This window comes from Corvus kubaryi, unplaced genomic scaffold (assembly GCF_017639235.1).
Source record: "Corvus kubaryi isolate FWS band 111438036 unplaced genomic scaffold, C.kubaryi_AGA036_p1.0 37152, whole genome shotgun sequence".
NCBI classification, from domain to species: domain Eukaryota; kingdom Metazoa; phylum Chordata; class Aves; order Passeriformes; family Corvidae; genus Corvus; species Corvus kubaryi.
In genome coordinates, this window is record NW_024581040.1 from 302,181 (window position 1) to 322,163 (window position 19,983).

The 19,983-nt window shown below is 46.1% G+C and overlaps 1 protein-coding gene across 2 annotated transcripts in view; it reads right to left on the reverse strand.

The window, feature by feature from the left end:
• The window catches only part of MYO1D (myosin ID), a 154,603-nt gene extending 134,626 nt beyond the window's left edge, over positions 1–19,977 (reverse strand). For both annotated transcript variants that reach the window (XM_042021576.1, XM_042021574.1), the window contains exon 1: positions 19,800–19,977. In XM_042021576.1, the coding sequence (XP_041877510.1) occupies positions 19,800–19,894 (95 nt within the window). In that variant the 5' untranslated portion in view covers positions 19,895–19,977. The remainder of the gene's footprint in view (positions 1–19,799) is intronic.
• Positions 19,978–19,983: the final 6 nt, after the last annotated feature.

A 19,983-nucleotide genomic window follows, 5' to 3' on the forward strand; every position in this document is an offset into this window, starting at 1 on the left:
AAACTAGGATGTTAAAAGCACAAGCATTCCATATAGATCTGAAGGAAATGAAGACAATAAAAATAGCTTTAAACCAGGTTCAGTGACTTGTGACCACAAAACTGTCCAGCAGAAAGACCTGCACCTTCCTCCACAGCAAAACTGGTCTGTGTCAGGCTGGTACCTTCAGTAAAGGGATGTAGCTTTGAAAATCAACCCCTCGGCCACTTTGGCCAAGGTGGTCTGTCAGCAGTCACTGGCTTGGTTCATCCTTTCAGTATCTGATAAATCAGTAATAAATACATGACAAGTATTTTGACCATATAATACTAATCTGAGCTTTCCCAAGATGAGATTGATGCCACCTCCCAGAGTCATAAAAGCTTTAGACAGGAAAAACACTTTTAAGCAAATTAATTCCTGCACTGATGGTAATGTTTCTTGCTTTGTCTTAGGACTGAGAAGCTTCAAACGTTCACACGGGTTCTGAACTGGAATGCAGGACTGTTCTTGGGATCTTTGTGCCAGAGCATCCCCCAGGACTGCTCCTGCCAGGAGAGCCAGGGAGGAAGGTGCAGGAGCAGGAGGGGTTGGGTGAGAGGAGCCACAGGGAGAGCAGCACCTGAGCCCCAGGACCATCCCTGTTCACTGCTATGGATGTGAACGCTGGAGAACTCAGAGGAAACCACAGTTTATGTTCAACACAGTACTGAAACATCATGTGAACAGTGCATCTAAATCATAAAATGGCACAAGATGAGGAAGTGAGTTTCCAAAACAGGATTAGATGCTAAAGTGAAACTCGGAGATGCACTGACGAGCACAGGCCAGAGCTCCTGATAAAATCAAGCTCCTGCCAAGCTCTGCTGTCCCAGAATTCCACATTTGAGTGAGAGGGACAGAATGACCCAACAAGGACCTGCCTCCTCCAGAGCCTTCCTTGGTGCTGCACTAAGGCACAGTTTCTCCTAAACTTAAAATGTGTCCAGAATCTTGAGAAACCCTGGATCTCGAGTGTGCGCCAGGGAACATTTTCAGTGCCAGACCTTTCCTCTTGTCCCCTGCTGCAGGGTGTGAGCAGGGTACCAGTCCCATGTCCCCTGTCACTGTGCTCGGGGTGTCCCTGCTCTGCCCCACACAGCTCCTCAGCCCAAGAGCTGCTGCTGCTGCTGCCACCTCTGAGAGCAGCCCAGTTTGGAGTATTGGTTGTGTGAACTCTTGGAGGACATGCAAGAAGGCAATTTACTATCAGAAAACAAACACTGAAAATTCTGATTCTATCTCAGCCTTCCTCCCCACAATAATATCCAATAGCTCAAGGATTCCCTAAATGGAAATGCAACTAATACAAGGCTTAAAGGTCATCTCAAAGGAAAGCTGTGTGCGACAGAACATGGCCTGTCGATTCCACACACGTTATTCCAGACTGCCTCGGCTCCATCTAGGGCAAAGAAAAAAAAAACAAAGAAAATGAAGTAGCTGTTTAAAGGGAATTTAAGGAGGTTCCTAACAATTCTTTTCAATATCAGGAAAACAGATTTAAAAACACCTCAGCTGTGGCTACTGTGCCAGAAGAACCAGAGCTCTTGATTCTCTGAAAACACCTCTGGTGGGACCCAGACAAAAAGAGTGGCAAAATCACCCAAGACATTCCCCAGGGGCTGCACCACTGCTCTGGAGTCAGCCCTGGCTGTGGCACCTCTTGGAGCATGTCCATGAGAAGAGCTGCATGAAAGTTACCCACTGCAGCCACAAAGCCCTTCAGAAGACATGAAAGGAGGTTTTCCTGGTTGTTTTCTGGTTTTCCTGCCTGTTGGCACTGAGGACAGTCACAGGCACCTGGAGGGGAATAGGATACAGGCACCAATGAGCCAGAGCCTTTATGGCCACACCTCACCTGTGCCACTCGGAAGGGTGCTGCCACAACACAGCCCACATCCAGCTTTACAGTTTCCCTGCTGAAATCACTACTTTGAGGCCAAATAATTATATCTTACATAATGTGGCCACTAGCCAAACTAACAAAAGCTTTCTGAGAAAATCAACATGCTTAAATTAGACTTGCCTTAAGATTTTAAGTAAACTGAATGAACTCTTAAGCCATGGCAGTCTCTGGGCTGTGTCAGACGTGTTGTGCCTTCATACCCTAATAAAAAACAAGGGACAGTGTCTGCCAGCTGGTTCTCTGCACTAGGAGCTGCAGCCACCATGTGCAGTCATAAAATGTGACTTGAAAAATGATGTACAGATGGGCCTAGAAGTTTAGCATTTGTAAATTCTCTTGATAGCCTGCATTTGCTATAGATAAAAGCAAATCACAATCTTTTCACAAATACCCTTTGCTTGAATTACTCAGAAAACTACCTTAGAGTCAACATCAATTCAGCACAAGAGCAGTGACGAGCTGAAGCACAGACAGGCCAAAAGGAAATCAAACTACTCAGGAAAATGGAATTACATCCTGCCAGACTCACAGCTCGTCTGTGTGCAAGGAGATCGACTCTCAAATCTGTGCTATTGGGTTTTTTAAAGGCAAACACCAACTCAGGGTTTTTGGTGGTGTGCAGTTCCTTGCCTGCTGATGCCTTTGCTTTAGCACAGGGTTGGAAGCAAACACCACACGGTACCACTTCTGCTGGTAGAGAACTAATTTAAGAATTAAGAACACCCCCATAACCACAGCCAGTGCAGGCCACAGACATCTTGAGCAGTAACAACATGATAGAAACAGCCATTTTTAGTCCTACTTAACCACTGCAACCTGAGAGAGAGGCTGAAAGTTTTCTAGAGCATATAAAATTTAGGTTTAGGTATGTACTTTCTGCCCTGAACAGAGCTTCAGTAATATAAACAAACTTCCATGAAGTTTATGGGTACACCAACAAAACTCATGTTGGCCAACAAGGAGATTAAAAAAGAAAAATTCCAGCAACTATTCCTCAAGTCAAAACTAAATTCCAATTCAAAATATATAGCAAAAGTGCTGAGAAACTGGAGCTTTTGAGTAAAAAATAATTCACATATTGAGTGTTACTAAAATTTGCAAAGTAATCAATTCTCCCTTATCAAGGATCTTTTAAAGGTGGGTCACTAAACCTAAAAACCAATCTTAACCAATCTCCTAAAGAACTCTCTCAGATGAACCCAGTTACTTACTCACCTTCAGAAAGATTATAACAAGAATATTTGAAATACTCGGTCTGGCAGCCTGGTACATGACTTCATCATGCCCAGTCTCCCAGAGGACATCTGGGATTATCTGCAGTGCCAGTTCATAAGGCTTGGAAAGACAAACTTGAGCACAAAGCTGTGGCTGTCACCATGTCACTGCAGAGGGACACTTCACCCCTTATCCATAGGCATGTGCACTGCATTCTCTGGGGCAAGAAGCAATGACACTTCTGCTGTTCAGTGAGGGTCTGAAAAAATGTCACCCCACATTCTGACCTGGGTGGGAATCATGGTACAAAGATGTGTAAAAAGGAGAATTTAGTGCAGTGGTAAAAGTTTGAGACCAGAGAAAGTGTTAGGGCAAACAAACTGTGATCCGAGCGCTTCAGAGCAACACTCCCTCCGTGGCAGCAGGGACTTTCTCAGTCTCCACCTGCCAAAATAAATTTGCTGCCATTTAAGGTTGTTAGATGTTTCCCTGATTAATCACTGCCGCGGAGCAGTGTCCCGGAGCCGGTTCTCCTGCAGGACGTTACACAACGGGGCCGGCCCTGCCAGCGCCAGGGAAGGGCAGCGGCGGGAGCGGAGCTTCCAAGGGTGGAGTGGATCTCAACCCCAGGGCTGCAGAGCACCTCCCTCCCGGGACACCACCACCGCAATCCCGGGAAGCCGGACCACCGCCGAGCACGTGGGATCCTGCTAGAAACGCTTCCCTATCCAAAGAGTTATTCCTGATTCGACAGAAGGAATTTAAACTGGGAGGAATTCACCCGGTTAGGTCACCCGGTTGCTGCAGCCCTGAAGGGGCACTAAAGCATTGATAACAATCTCCTTTTAGGAAGTAATATCTGTAAATATTAGGAAGTAACTCTGTAAATTTGGGGGGAGGGGGGCAGAGCAAAAGAAGCACCATAAACAGGATAATTTCATCCTGGGAAATGCATAGCTTGCACTTTTGTTTAGATCTGAGTGTTTAACTTCACCCATAGAATCCATAAGTGGAGACAACTGCCTTCCATTTAACCTTTATTTCAAAATTAATTCCATAAACACCTGTGATAGAGACACGACAAATCAACTGCTCCTGGCTCCAAACAAACTGTTTAAAAAAGACCAGAGGCCAGTGGACAAAGATATCAGCAACAAAATGCTGGAGAACAGAAGAAAATGGGAAAGAGTGTCTTAAGCAGGAAAAAAAAAAAAAAATTGCAGCTACAAATCTTTTCAACTTCTATTTCAGCTGTGTGAAGTTCATCACAGCAGTATTTGACAGCTGCCACCCCAGGCCCAGCTGCAGATGCTGCTACTGGTGATGAAGTTTCTGCAGGAAGATCTTGCTTCGGATAAGGCATGAGGAACTTTGCCCTCCCTTTGGATGCTTCAGGAGATGCTGCTCTCAGAGGAGGTGGCGGTGCTAATTAGCAGCTGGGGGAGTCATCTGTCCCTGATCAGACCAGTTCTTGCTCTCTGGGGAATCCACACCGCACAGATTCTAGACTGAGAGTGTTTCCCCCAGTTCTCTCAAGCCCATCCCATCAGCTTCACAGCTCCTGTGAAACGCAACTACCACCAGTTCACCACCCACAACCAACTCCTTGCTGCAGCTGAGGTTTTGCAAGGCGAAACTCTCACTGAAATGGAGATAACAGACACTATCTAGGAAATTAACACTCATTAACCACCAGGACTCCCACAGGCTGCTGCAAGCAGGAGTCCGAGGTCTACAGAAACCAGCCAAGAGGCAGAGGACTGGCAGCAAGAACAGTGTTGCTTTCTCAAAGGTGACCTTGGGCAATTTCCACTCCCAGTTACAAACTCAAGGCAGACGGGACGGCAGGGGAGCAGCAAAAGCCTGAACGGAGACACCCTCCACCCTCATGCCGGGGTTTTGTTGCTCTTTCGTGGACAAATGGGGGAAGAAAAGCAAACTAACCCATAGAAGCTACCAGGAAAAGTTCACTGACTACTGGATAAAATATTCAGTAGCCTAAATAATACACACTGTAATGGCCTGGCCTGGTTTTGCTACAGGTGGATCTGGCAAACATGAGTCATCTTTGCAGGAAATCCCAAAGTGCTCCCCTACCACAGTCATATCTGTACACAGAAAAGAAGAACTAGGCCCATAACCAAAAAAAAAAACACCACCTTCACACTGCCACTGGTGTTGGCCAAATTTGCCAGGGAGTTAACTTCCAGCTGGAAAAGTTTAAAGCAAATGTTGGTTAAGATGACAGGATGGTTATATTTGAAATTAGAGGAACAAAGCCCCCTAAAGTATCTTCACAAGTGTGATCTAACAAATGAGTTTTCATGAGATCCCACAATACACTTAGTAAGAAAGCAAGCCACAGCAAGACAAGATGGTATCCACTTACTAGGAAGTGAGTTTTTGTTACTATTTCAACTTCTCTGTGATGCAATTCAAGGCAAATCTAACAAGAAAACTCCAAGGCACGTGAAGAGTGGCCAGTTACACTCTGCAAATGTGAAACCCCGAAGCAAATGAGTGACAAACACTGCAGTGGCATCCAGAAGCACCAGAAAGTGACTAATCCTGTGGATAATTAGAGAATGATAATAATTAGAACAGCAAAGCAAGGCGGTAAGACTGTAGGGTTTCCGTGGCTCCCAGAGGAGCAGGTGCTGGCTAAGAGTAGAGCCCTTCAGCCCTCTGAGGCTGACACCAAGAGAACCATGCTGGAAAGGAAACTTTAACTCAACATTAACATAGCCTGGGGAAGGGAAGGTTGTGTGGAGACCTCACAACACCTTCCAGTGTCTGAAGGGGCTACAGGGAAGCTGGAGAGGGACTCTTCGTCATGAACTGCAGTGACAGGACAAGGTGGAATGGGTACAAATTGAAAAAAATTAGGAATTCAGGTTAGATATTAGGAAGAATTTATTTGTTGTGAGGATAGTGATACACTGGAACAGGTTGCCCAGGAAGGTTGTGGATGTCCCAACTCTGCAAATGTTCAAGGCCAGGCTGGATGAGGCCTTGAGCAACCTGGTCTAGTGGGAGGTGTCCCTGCCCATCATGGGACTAAATGATCCCTTCCAACCCCTTAACATTCTATGATTAAAAAGCTCAGAAAAGAGGGTTTCCACTGAGACCTTCTCTAAGCTCTCTAATGGGACAGGTAGGAGAAGGGAGGGGGTCAGTGGGAACTGAATGCTGAGGAAGGTCTGGTACCCCGAGCCAGCAGGACCCCAGCATCACCTTGTGCCACCAGTTCCCACCCTGGAAGCCACCTGGGGATCCTGAGCGGAGAAGCAAAAGATCCTTTTTCCAGCCAAATCAGTTCCCAGGCATTAACACCAGCACCTGAGAGCACCTAAGGGCAGGGACATCCCTCCTGAAACCCCTCAGTTCTTGCGTGACAATACAGTTCCTGTGAAAGGCAATTCTGACATTCCCCACTCCATAAAAATCCATCTGCTGCCATTACTTTCTCTGTGTTGATTCAAAATTTCTGAGACTGAAAACTACTCCACTTTCCCCCTCTGAGTGAAAGATGCAATTTCAAAGTCAAAATCCTTGGTGTGAAAACTCCATGGCAGGAGAAGTTAGTCCCAGAAAACCCAAGGGGATGGTGGCAGGGAGTGAAGAAAAGTCTGAGAAATGAATTTCACCACTTGTGATTTATTCCATGTGTATCATGATAACTATTGTTTTTTCTTAAAATACACCCTCTTTGAGTAAAAAGAATACAACCATCCTCACCCTTACTAAAAGGTTTTTAGCTTTCATCACTGTGAAGTTGGAAACAACCACAGAATATCTGAAAGGTTTGAACATCAGAGAGCAGAACAAAACCAGGGAATGCTTGAACTCGCCAGTGCTGCTCCCTCACACTGCTCCTCCCCTGTCCTCATAGATAAATGGATGGTTTGTAGCTGATACGGGATAGGATGTTTTTCCAAGTTACTTTCTCCCCATGATGAAAAATAGGGACTATTTGGCACTCATAGCACTGGAGGGTACAAAGAGTATCAAAACCCAGGTCAAAACACAAAGAAATCACTGTCTTCAGTGATAGAAACTTTTAGTTTGCAAAATATCCATTGCACTCCATTACTCAGGAAATGAATCAAAGGCTCCCACTCTCCATGTGACACCCAGGGACGACCAGATGGGTGGGCACAATTGGGCAATTTTCCTACACAGCAAATTATTTGGGATCTGGCCATTAGTGCTATCAGTTTCCACATCAAATACCTCATTAGGATAAACAGAGGCTGCTCGTTTGTCTTAAACAAGGCAAGCCAGTACATCTACATATGAAAGGCACGGGGTGGAGCTATTTTCCCCAGAAAGCTTTCCCAGATTGATTATGGGGCTTACCCTGCTCGTCAAGACATGAGAGAATTTGGCACTTGAGGTGAAACATCCTTCGGCACTGCACAAAGGATGGGAAGGTGGCGTGGGAATTACTGCCAGTACAAGATTTATGTCACGTAACCAGGTACAGGTAAAGAGGAGCCTTCAAAAAGGCAGCAAAAGTGTCTTCATAAAAAAACCCCCAACAAACACTGATCCGACTACTGAACTGTTTGAGCTTCCCACATCCCTCATACAACATAAACCTGACACTGACCAAGCCAGGCTTTCTGTAAGAACCTGTTCATTTATCTCTCCTGTCATTTATTGTGGTTTAAGTGCACGTTAATAAATGTAACCCTAGCAAATGATTCCTTTCATTTGGTCAAGGTGCCACAGAATGTCTTCAAAATTCACCACGTTTACTGTTTTAAACTTCTGTTGTTTTTTCCTAGGTACAAGGACAATATGGGAAAGGCAGAAGGTTAAAATGTATCAGATGGAGTTTAACATTTTGAAATATTATGACCCAATTCTACAGTTTCCATGATTCAGCTACAAAGTTTGCAACACAACACATTTTTGTTTGTCCACTAAAACAAGTGATCTGTCCATCTGCACTGGGTCTGCTCACAAACTTTAATAAACAGCCTCTCACCAAAGCAGCTGAGCAGCCAGTTACCAATCAGTTATGGGCAGAACTCCCGGGAGAAGACCAAGATTGACAGGAGTGTTCTCCCTAAATTCAGCAGCCACACATCTGGGCTGGCCCTGAAGTTAATCACAGCCTGTGGTGTGAGAGAAGAGCCCCAAACTCACATTATCCCCTCAGAGCAGCCCTGGGAACAGTGAAGATCTTCCTGCTCCAACGTCTCATCCAGCGAGCAGCAGGTGCCACCTTGGCTCCTTCATGAGAGCATCCAAGATCCAGAAACCCAGAGGAAAAGCAGGACAGAAACAATCAGGCATTCTTTAGGTTTATGAAAGCTTGAGATTTATGTTGCTGCTCGTTTCCTGCATGGCAGGGGATGATACACGTGGCATCTTTTAGGAGATGGGTGTCCCCCATCACTCTTTCCTGGCTTCCCCATTCCTGCCAGCCAGCTGGAGCCTGGCACTGCTCCTCAGGGCACGAGCACTCGGCATCCAAACCCCAAAGCATCCATGATTCCAGCATTCCAGGTGCCAGCCTGGCACCAGCTCCCCCTCACTGCCTGCAGGGACACAGGGACAGCACCAAAAGTCAAACCAGGCAGCCAAGATATTTGGTGAACAACAAGACTCGTTTTGACAATAAGCAGCCCGCCCCTTAAGTCTCCAAAAATGTAAGTCCTTAATGGAAAACATGTTTCCTATCGACTGATTGGAAAAATGAAGCCATATATTCCCAATAATTTCAAAATTGTTCAGCTTTCCTTCAGTTTCCTACCAAGCCCAGCTCTTAGGGTTTCATACCAGGTTTAAAGGCTTTACACTTCACACGGATCTGCTTTTCCCTGGTTTTTCCTCAGAGGGGTTTAAGTTCTGAACTAACACGGAGTCAGAGAACCAGCTGCCAGACACTGGAGATGTCTAGCTCAGGAATGTCTGCATCCTTGAAAGCCAGGATGCAGCACGGCCCAAAAAACAAGAACAAAGACAAGATTTCCATTGTTTGTTTTGCTGGAGACACAAATGCTACATTTATCAGGAAAAGAAGGGAAAGGGATACTCCTGTTTCTATCCCAGTGCTGCAGCACAGGTGTTGTTCGTGTTCTCCTCACCTGGAACAGGTCAGAAACCACACAAAGCAAAGTCCCTTTCTGACTACGACACAGGCAAACTCAAAAAAGGAAACGTTGATTATCAAGCAGCACTGTCTGCGAAGTCAAACATCCAACCTCAGGCTTATTTTAGAAAGGCTCCCTGGTAATTTGCCTGTGCTTTTGAAAAGCAAGGAATATGTTTTGAATTATAAGAGGTTACAGGGACATTTTTGTGGTAAATTTGGACTTTCATTTGCAAAAAAACCTCCTCAGTGCTACAGAGATCCTTTCGGAAATAACATTTTTTTGTCATTGCTAAGCACTTTTCAACAAAGTTTAACAGCTACTGTTCCAAGGAGGTGTTTACATCCAGCTTTAAAAGAATACGGGGGTTCCTCTGTCCCTGCAAGCACAAGGAAAAGCAGCACGGTGTCCTTCCGATACTCTGAGAAGCAAACAAGAGAGGACATTCTCTGCAGGGTGCAGGGGCAACAATTTTTCTAAGCAAGTTCACTTGAAGACTCCGCTGCTCCAGGTCTGGTGTTTTGGGAGCCTAAATTGTATTTACAGCTCTTCGAGGCTGTTTTCATTCACTCCCCTGGTCTTTACACCCGGGATCAAGAAGCAACAACACACAAAGAAGCTGGTATTAAGGAGGAGTAGAAGGCACTGTTTCCAGCCTTGGAAGTTTATAAACTCCATATCCAGTTGCTTTATAAACAGTGCAGGGGAGGGGAGGCCTTCAAAGAACCATAGCTGGAGTTTTTCTTTGAAGGTGAAATTTACTTTATCATTCATTCTTGTAAACAAAATAACCTATTTAGCTGCAGCTTAGCAATGTGAATAACTGCAAAAGTTTTAGTGTAAACATCTCAGCGATGTGATGTGGAGAATGAAAGCTTCATTGTGCCCTTGATGGCCGTGGTGTGAAGGCTTTCACAGCCACCACGGTTTTTACCCCTCCAAATGCCATGGAGGAGCTCTCCCCAAAGAAAGCCATGCTGTTCCTACAGTGGGAAAGGGGATTTTTTGTTTCAGTTTGTTTTTCTTTGCTATTCATGGTGAGACAGCCTTTGCTGCCATCCAGTAGCTGTTAAAAGATGGGTTCTCATTCCTGCCCAGCTGTTGGACTCCCTGGGCAGGATGATGCAGTGAAGTGCTGGAGTTCCCTTTAGTTCCCCTACTAGGACATTTGTCCTGGGCACCATAGATAAATGCCAGGGCGATGATGAAGGCACTGATGCTGTAATGGGGGCAGATACTGAAAGAGACTCTTTCCTGAAAGTTTCAGCTGGTGCCTCAAAGCATAATTCATTTGAGGAGTAGCCATGCACGCCTGCTCTCCATCAGAATGGGACAGAAAACCTACTTGTTAGGGGCCCCAGAACAAAGAGATTTGTTCCAAGGCTGTCAGAACTTACAGTGAAACATGGCTTGAGTTGGCTTGATGAGAATAACAATGCAGGGACAAGGGCAAAAATCCCAATGTAAACATTGTGTTTGGAGATGGAGTTAAACCCACCACTCCAAATAGCACATCCAGCCCCAGCAGCACATCACACGCCACATGTTGCAGAGTCCTGCCACAAATCTCCAGTTCTCATTTCCCAGGAAGATGTAATGAGCCTTCGGGCTTCCCAAATTAAGTTACATCAACCTTAAACAGGAACATATCAAGATACTCTAATCAGATAATTTTCTACCTGAACAACCTCAGGCAGGATAACATCAGGGCAGGCTCTGTCCAGACCCAAGAGAACATGAACTCAACGGGCTGGGATCCAGCACGGAGCCAGGAAACAACTTGAGCAGATGAACACGATAATCAGTGACTGCAGCACTGCAAACCTCCTACCATGGCACACTTCGTGTGGGCTCCAGAAATTACACATGGAAGGAGGAAGCAGTGTCTTTGCTCAAAGTTATATGGTGTTTCTTGCATGCCAAAAGGAGCAACTGAGGGAAAAGCACAGAAATGCTGGTCAGAAAGTTCTCAGACAGACATGGTACAGATCAGTCCTGCAGGAGAAACTGATAAACACGGGGAGGAGATAAGCTGTGTTCTGAGGTGGAACAGGAGGGAGGCAAGGAGATGGGTGAAGGAGATAGAATGGAGAGCAAAAGCAATCTTTGTAGATAACTCTGAACAAGCTCTGTGGGAAAGGGGGTTTGTCAAGGCACAGGGAAGGAATACGCACAAAAATCAGTGTGAGGTGACTCTGGGCAAGACTGGGCTCTGTGTATGGCTCAGGCTTGGGCCTGGCACACCACAGGGGAATAACAACTTGGGACGCAAAGGCCTAGAAAGGACCGAGTCCAACAGTGCAGGTGGAACAAGTGAACTGCTGTCCAGAGGAGCTCACTCGCTCCAGCCCCAGGGAATTCTGGCTGACAGACTGGGCAAGGCTGGGAAAATCAGCCCAAGATCAGAGAGAACACTGGGAGAGCTGAAGGGACATCAACAGCAAGGGGAAAAGTTGGACAGAGGTGTCCAGCTGCACACAGAAGATACAGAAAGAGGAGAGAGGAGTCACCAAGGATGACCAGGAGGGTACTGCAGTTACAGAAATATGGGAAGTCAGCAGGAGGAGAAAGGAAGGTCAGGTGGGACAACACTTCTTGGAGGGACAGTGGGAGTCAATGCCTGACACCCCGGAGTAGAGCAAGGAACATCCAAGGATGAGAAATGACACCGTGGCAGGTAAGTGGCTGCCCAAGGACATGGAACTGGTTTAATGCCATATTTTCACCCAATGAATACATTTTTCTGGAAATAAAGCTCTGGATCAGACCAGCCCAACAGTCACACACAAAGTGTTCTCTGAAGTGTCACACATCTCAAGACTGGCAGGTCACACTGGGCAAGTGGCAGCCACAGGGCAGGTCACTGCCAACTTTTAAACCCAGAAGGGAAGGTCAGCAGCATTCCAGCAGCCAGGAAACGTGGGCTGCAAAATGCTTCAGCAGAACAGGAGAGAACTGATGAACAAATATTCCAGTGCTGTTCAAGGAGAAAATTTAAAGTCTGCTCAGAAAAATGCTCAGAAATTATTGGGGGCAGAATGGAAGATACCATCACCACCAAGAGTTAGAGCAAGAGCAGGCTTGTTATGCCCCAGTCCCAGTTCTGCTGCCGAGCCTGAGAAGCTGAGCAGTGCAGGACCATCAGTGATGACAGCGTTGGGTCCTCTGGCTTATCATTAAGAACTATTTTATTTAAAAGGTCTTTCCAAGATATCCCCCTCCTCCTACCTCAGCTGGGCCCCGAGAGGACAGTATCTGTTGTCCATCTAAACCACCACCCAAAGGAACCACTTGGGGTGTTGCTGCCACAGAGAACAACTAACTCAGAGACCAGAAAAACCTCATTCCTAGCTAAAGACAGAGGTTATCTCAGGAGCAGTTTAATGGCTTAGATTTGAAGAAAAAAGAAGTATTTTCAAACAAGTTAAGTCTATCTAATGGCCCTTTTTCACTCCCAAATACAGAACAGCCTCCCAGCCAGGCTGTTCTTTCAGCACTTGAAAACACCTCAACTGAACACTTTTCCTCCTAGTCTAATACAGGAACATCACGTGACAGCAGCATCGGGAGCTGAGATCTCATCACATCTCACTAAAAAAGCCCTTAAAGGAACAGAAATCTTCTTTACAAGTTGTATTTTTGCTTCAGACACTTGGAAATGAGCATTTCCCACCAGGGGACACACAGCTCCCCTATTTCACACTTACAGGCAAAACTGTGTGCAGACATCTATTTCCTTCTCCCCCTCTCAGAATTCCTTCATTCCATAAAAAGATGCAATCATGATGCAGAGAGAGATGATGTAACTCCAAACACCTCGTGAGATCTGCGTCTTTAAAGGAATTTGAGTAAGTATCACTAAGTTCAGGTAGTGTCAAAGCCTGCTCAGCCTGAAGAAATGCAAAGAGTCAAAGAAATGCAAGGGCTCGGTGAGTGTTAGATCAGTAAAGGCACCTGGAGAGGCAGATTTTTGAACAGAAGTCAATGCAAAGGACTCTTGACCAAAGGAGGCCATGAGACTCATTGGAAGTATGTAGAAGTATTAGCTAATATTTACTGTAAGAGTTTAGCAGATCTTAGGGTCAACCTTCAGCTGGTGAAACTCAGCAGGTGATGACAAATTACTCCACTTAAGATGATGCAGGTTACACAAGCCACCTCAAACATGTGGTAATCAAAAACCAGAACAGGATTCCACTTGACAGCATCCCAAACAGATGCGCTGCAACTCTGAGGAGCTTCAGGAGCCACAGCACTTCATCAGAATCTACAAAGTAATTGCAGAGTAAGGATGAAAGCCAAAAGGCTGCTGAGGAATTCCTAAATTACTGGCTGACTTTTGTAGATCTACTTTGTGTAAACAGCAGGAAAAAATACTTTTAAAAATGCAAGAAAGGGCATTTCCTATTGAGTTAATTCCCCGTAGTTCTGGTTACTTCACTGATTCTGTCAGGTTTTTGTTTCACACCTGATGCCACGTGCCATGGATGTCCCTCCCCAACTTGCTGCTACCTACCCACAATTAAATGTTGTTACCTGTGCTCTGACAGGGACCAGAGGCAGCTGGAGGCAGAACCAGTAGGTCTGGGGCACGGCATCAGCAGCTTCAAAGTTTACAAGTACAAGGCACCCTGGAAGACTGATCTCATTCATAAATCTGAGCTTGTATATTATTCAACACCCAGGTGCTAAAATTATTAAACACTCCTCCACCCAGCTGCTATAAAAAGACTCCTGTAAAACTTCCCTCTAAGGAGGCTTTCATCAGGCAGGGAGGGCAGATGTGCTAAGGAAGGTCCAGTGAAACCAGATAAACTCAGCACATACGGAGGCAAAACAAACTCCAGGCTGGAACATCACCTCATTCAAAGCCTGGCTCATGGGAATTCCAGTCAGGAATCCCAGAGCACACCTGCAGCAGCTCCAGGTGTCCATGGGCTGAACAGTCCCTGTGGAGTCGGGAAGTTGGCCTGGATCCTCCCTTTGCTACTCGTCTGGTTGGGATTTGCTTTTTAAGTGAGATTGATGGCCTTTTCCATGTCTGAAGATCAGGCTGGCCCCTGGCCAAGCTTGTAAGTCAAATTTTGATGGACTAAGGGAAATTTTCATTCCATTCATTCCAAACTGTGACACGAGACAGCTTCTGCAGGCTGAGCAACTCTGAGGAAGCCAAGAAGGGCTGATGAGACTCAACTGCTGCTGGCCTGAGCAGAGCAAGGAGTGTCCTGCAGCACCCAGAGGCAGGTGCCCCTCTCCAGGGAGAAAGCAGCCTCTTCCGAGCAGCTCTTTAATCCAACACCACATGAACAATTCAAATATTCATAACTATTTAGAATGAGGAAATTAAAATGGCTTAAAGGCATGAAAAGCTTGTTTATGAAGCATGAATATTTCATTAGCAAAAGCACAAATGAAACCAAGCATTCACATAATATTTCCTCTGCTGGGATCAAATACAGTTTATTACCTCATGGGAAGCCAAACCTCTCCCACCGCAACTTCAACCCCAAATATGAATGTTTAAGATGGTGCTCAAAAGATAAGGAACTCAGTGTAAAAACATCAGTGTAATACAGACAGCACCCTTCACTCCAAAACTGCAACTGAGGTTCATCAAGGGAAGAGCAGAAAGAGTGTGGTACAGAGCAAGAGTCAAATGGGACCCACATCCCTGCTAAGAATTGTTCCTAATGGATTACAGGGACACCGATTTCCTGAAGTGGGGACAAATTAAAGCATTTGCTCAGCCCCAGAACTTGTGCTTGCTTTTCCAGACCTGAAAAAGGAAAGGAAAACAACCCAGTCTGCAGACACCTTTTTCTAGGACTCCAGCCTGCACAGCAAACACATCCCTAGCACCAAATACTTTCAGCACATTCTCAGGAGAACCAGATTTTCAGTGTAGATTCTTGATGCCAAAAATATTAATAATCATAGCAAATATTATTTATGTTTCAAAGGTACCTGAAATAAATACAGATCTAGAACTGTTGCCTTAATCTGAAAATGCTGGGGTTTGTGAGATAGTTGAGAAACAGTAGAAAAACCACTTTTGTGTGTTTTTAAGTGAACACAGAACTGTTTTTTATGAAATGCTGCTTTAGGAGGCCAGAAATCACCATGTGTACAGGGAGACAACTGCAAGGACTATTAACCCACAGTTCTTTGCACCACATCCTCAGGCTCAGGATGACCAGGAACCATCTGAGCAGCAAGTACAGCCTTCCACGGTGGGTTTCATGCTGGAAGTAGTTAAAAGAAGAGGAAAATAAATACAAATTCATTTTACAATCATTACACATCACCAGGTGCTCTCACTGTGTTCCTTTCATACATCCTTGAATTCTTTAATAAAGGTGACACATATCTATTGTGTTCCCAGGGGGGATTTGCACAATGCTTATGAAGAATGAGCAACTCACTAGAAATCAGTAGAGGATGAGTCAGGTAGCACCTGCTCACGACACAGATGTGGGAACACAAACACCACGAGCTCACATCAGACTACCCCAAGTGCTACCCTGATGCTGCCCTGTGTAATTGTCTGCTTTTCCCTGCATTTCCATGTGGTTTCCCACTCCTAGTGGTTCAGGGGTGCTGGGTTGGCCCACAGTTGGGCCCCCACATGATCCTGTTGCCCGCCACAGAACACACCTGAGACCCTGTGAGGAGTAACTGCTCTGAAGTGACTCCCAAAGGCATCACTAAGGCTGCACAACAGATAATTCAAGAACTCCAGCTCCCTTTTTGCATTCCACAGATCCCATTTTTAATGCTCTGAGGTTTGATCTGTTTGTCAAGACAAATTCAAGTTGTACAGAACAGTGAGTAGTCTTTGCAGTGTAATACAAGAAATCACTTGATAAACCAGAGTATTTCATACTTGTGAAAAATAAGCTTTTTGTCCTCTTCCTTATGAGGAAGTAAATTAAAAATAGTAACTTTTACTACTTGAAATTTTCACTATGACATGAAGAAAATGAGGTGATGCAGTTTCCTGCTTGTCTTACTCAACAGTTTTGTCTACACCACAATTTCTGCAAAAGCTGAGCAGCTCTGGCCAGACCTACACTGCCTTTCCACAAGCACCATCTCGCTCCACCTGCTGTGGAATAGTCACGGTCGTATTAACTCAAAACCAGTGAAATAAAGAGTTTTACCAAGTCCAGAGCATTTTCCCATCACTTACAGCAGGTAACACTTCTCTACAGATAAATACCTGCCTATCAGTGGCAGGACCTGAGAGCTGCTGGACACAAAGAGATTCCCTGTTTTAAGGAGTTTTTCAATTAATCTGACGTCCTGTAATTGGAATTGCCAGTTACTCCTGCGGCAGTACAGAAATGAGCAGGCACTCACTGAAGGAATGATGGGCAATTGCTGACACACAAACCACTCAAATATGGCTGTTTTAATAATTCTGATTCATGAGTGTTCCAGAAACAATTGTCTGTTACCATTTCGGAGATTACTATAAAGAAACAAAGCTACTGAGTCCACACAGACTGTTCCCATAGTCCTGCTTTTATTTTAACTATTCTGATGACTAAGAATCACAACCAGACCCTGGGATGAAGTGTGCTCAGGACCAAGGAATTCAAGGACAAGATGACTTTTATTTACAATAAAGTGTAACACGCAGTGACTGCTGAGCGTCCAATGAAACATTCATTAAGTAGCTGTAAGACACAGCCATGAAAAGATACTGACACCGTGATATCCCTGCTGAATCACCACTCAAACCTACAAATAACTGGGCATGAGTGCAGGGGCTGGGAGATGAGGTAGTAAATTCACATAGCATCCACCCACCCACCCAGGCACACTCATCCAGCCCATGTCAACACCACTAAATTCAAGTACTACACTAATGAAAAGTGCAGCTTCACCATTCCTCTTTTTCCCATTAGAGACATCCTTGGGGAAATATCCTTGCATGCACCGAAACTGGTATGATTTCAATTCCACCCACATCTGGGCTCAGTTGGGAACTAAATCCAGCACAGCCCGTCTTGGGTCAGCCAGTGACCCTGAACAAAAATAGCTCTGGCAGAAAGCTGGATTTATGGAATAGGGTGGAGCCCATCCAAGTGTAAACTGAACAAACCCGCCACAGGGACTCAACGATGGAGGAGCAGCAACTCCTTCCCTCTGCTAAGCACAAAGGAGACTCTGCCATCTCCACAAGTGATGTAACCAACCCTTGAGCAGGTCGTGAGTTGGGTCTCACACAGTTTCCTACATGTCAGCACCAAGAGTCAACTGCCCTCTCCAGAGCAGTGAAATGTGAGCAGCAGGTGTTGCCTGAGTGTTGTAGAACACCAGCAGTGGGGCCAGGGCAGCAGCCCAGGGCCACCACACAGCGCCCAACACTCAGCAGAGCTCAGCAACTTTACTGAAAGGCCACACTTTTGGGAAATTCAGATCAGCTTTCCCAAATGTCCCAGTACAGACAGGCCTAGAGGCAGGGGTGACAGCAGCAAGCTTAGAAAAATTAACAGTATCAATTAGCTTCTGACAAAAGCTTGTTCTGCCCACAGCACAGACACCAGATGACTTTGAAACAGGCAGAGCTCATGGCTGGGTGAGAAGAACTCAAGTCTGAACCATTGTCAGAGGATAAGCCTGGCTTTGGGTAGGTTTGAGTGCCAGCGACCAAGGCACTGCAGTTAAACAGGGCCTCCAAGGTCTATCAGACACAGCAGGGATATCCTGACAACACCCTCAGGCACCAGCAGCAGCAGCACAGAGAAAATAATAAATGAAGCTGCACATTTATTGTAAGGATCCAGGACTGCTGGCTTGTTCTTCTCATCCTTTCATACCAAATTAGCAAAGTCTGTCCCTGCAAGGCACCTCTCAATGGATTCCTAAAGGCAACCAACGCGCCACATTGATTTTTAAGCCATCAATCCATTTCCAGTACTTCATTTAGATCTCTAGTACACATTAACCAAAGAATAAAACCCCAAGAACAAACTGTGACACGTAAGTTTCCTGCTAATTACAAAGATGCTGCGTGCAAGCCCTTTCTAATACAATTACAATGTCATGGAGTGTACAAGTGAGAAACAAATTTAAACTTTTAAAGGCACTGCAAAATTCATTTCAATCTGTCATCATGTTCAAAGCTCAACTGTTCTCATTATGACTTTCTTATATTCAAACACAAATGCGCTCTCTGCCCAAACAGAAATGCAAAATATAAAAGAAAAACAGCATGAAGTATGCTGGTTGTTATTATACCCCACAGGATCTGAGCCCTAACCCTGCAGCACCTCAGGACACAGGTACACCCTGTAGCTGTGTAGCACAATAATTCCCAAGCACCCAGTGGCTGAAGCAGCCAGATCTCAAAATCTACAGATTTCACCCAGAGGAGGCATCACAATTGTCTGAAAAAGCTTAATTTTCTTCTTCCTCAATAGTTTCAAGCCTACTGAGGGAGCCTAGCCCACCTCCCATCTATTGCCAGAGCCACTCTCAGGTGCATCCAGGGGCCTGACAGGTGACTGATTCCAACACTCTCCAGAACACAAGTGGCAGGAGAGGAACAGGCAGGAAAGCCTGAGCAGAATGGGGGTGGGACACAGCCAACAAGTCAAATTTTTATCCCAAAGGCTTCCCTTTGGCAATTATCAAATCCTTGCACAAGCAAGGGCGTAAGAGTTTATCAGGAGGAGCTCCCATGAATGTTTTATAATGGAAAGTGAAAAGCAGCCGCAGACTTAGGGTCCCCCGGCCATCCTCTATCAGTGCTGCCCAGGATTTAGTTGTGTTTGAGAGGGAACAGGCAGGAAAATTTGGATCTTCCCAGCACCCACCACGTCTACAAGGGAAATAAAACCATAAAGATCACAAAATGTTAACACAGCAAGTCCACACCAGCAAGCGGCTGCAATGCCCCCTCGGGATGGAGCAACCTTGGACTTGGTGACTTTTATTGCTCCTTTTTTTTTTTTTCCAAAGCAACTTTGCAGAATGTCAGCATAGGCGAGAAACCTGGGAGAGGGGAGTGGGACAGGCTGCCCAGAGCAGCTGTGGCTGTCCCAGCCCTGGAAATGTCCCATGCCAGGCTGGACAGGGCTTGGAGCAACCTGGGATAGTGGAAGGTGTCCCTGCCCATGACAGGGAGTGGCACTGGGCTTTAAGGTCCCTTCCCAACCCAAACCACCCTGTGTTTCTGTGATATAGGGTAAGATCAACAACATACTGTTTAAAAGTAAAGTCTGTAAGGTCTCTTCCCTCCTAAACCATTCCGTGATCCCATGAGGGAGGTGGGCACTGAGGCAGGTGAGTCCGGAGGGAGGCGTTCCAGATGGGGGACTGAGACCCCCGCAGCCCCCAGGGCTTGGTGCACTCTGAGCACCCTCATCCTCACCCGGCTCTTCCATTTCATAGAAAAATCCACACTTTTGTGCGGGTTTGCTCAGTCAGGGAGCGGCAGAGGCGGGGAAGGCTCAGGGAGAGTTTCGGCTCCCTCACCCCCCTGTGTGTGAGGGGAAGACTCGCAGAGCCCCGGGGCAGGGGGGCCGCGCCGCCCGCTCCTCACTCACCGCAACCGGAGGTTCGCCATGAACTCGGGCATGGTGACGGCGTCCATCAGCACGAAGTCGGCTTTGCCGAACTCCAAACTCTCCTGCTCCGCCATGGCGGCCACTGGGACGGCCGAGACCGGGATGGGGGCCGGGCTAGGAGCGGGATCAGGACAGCACCGGGACGGGACCGGGACCGGGAGCG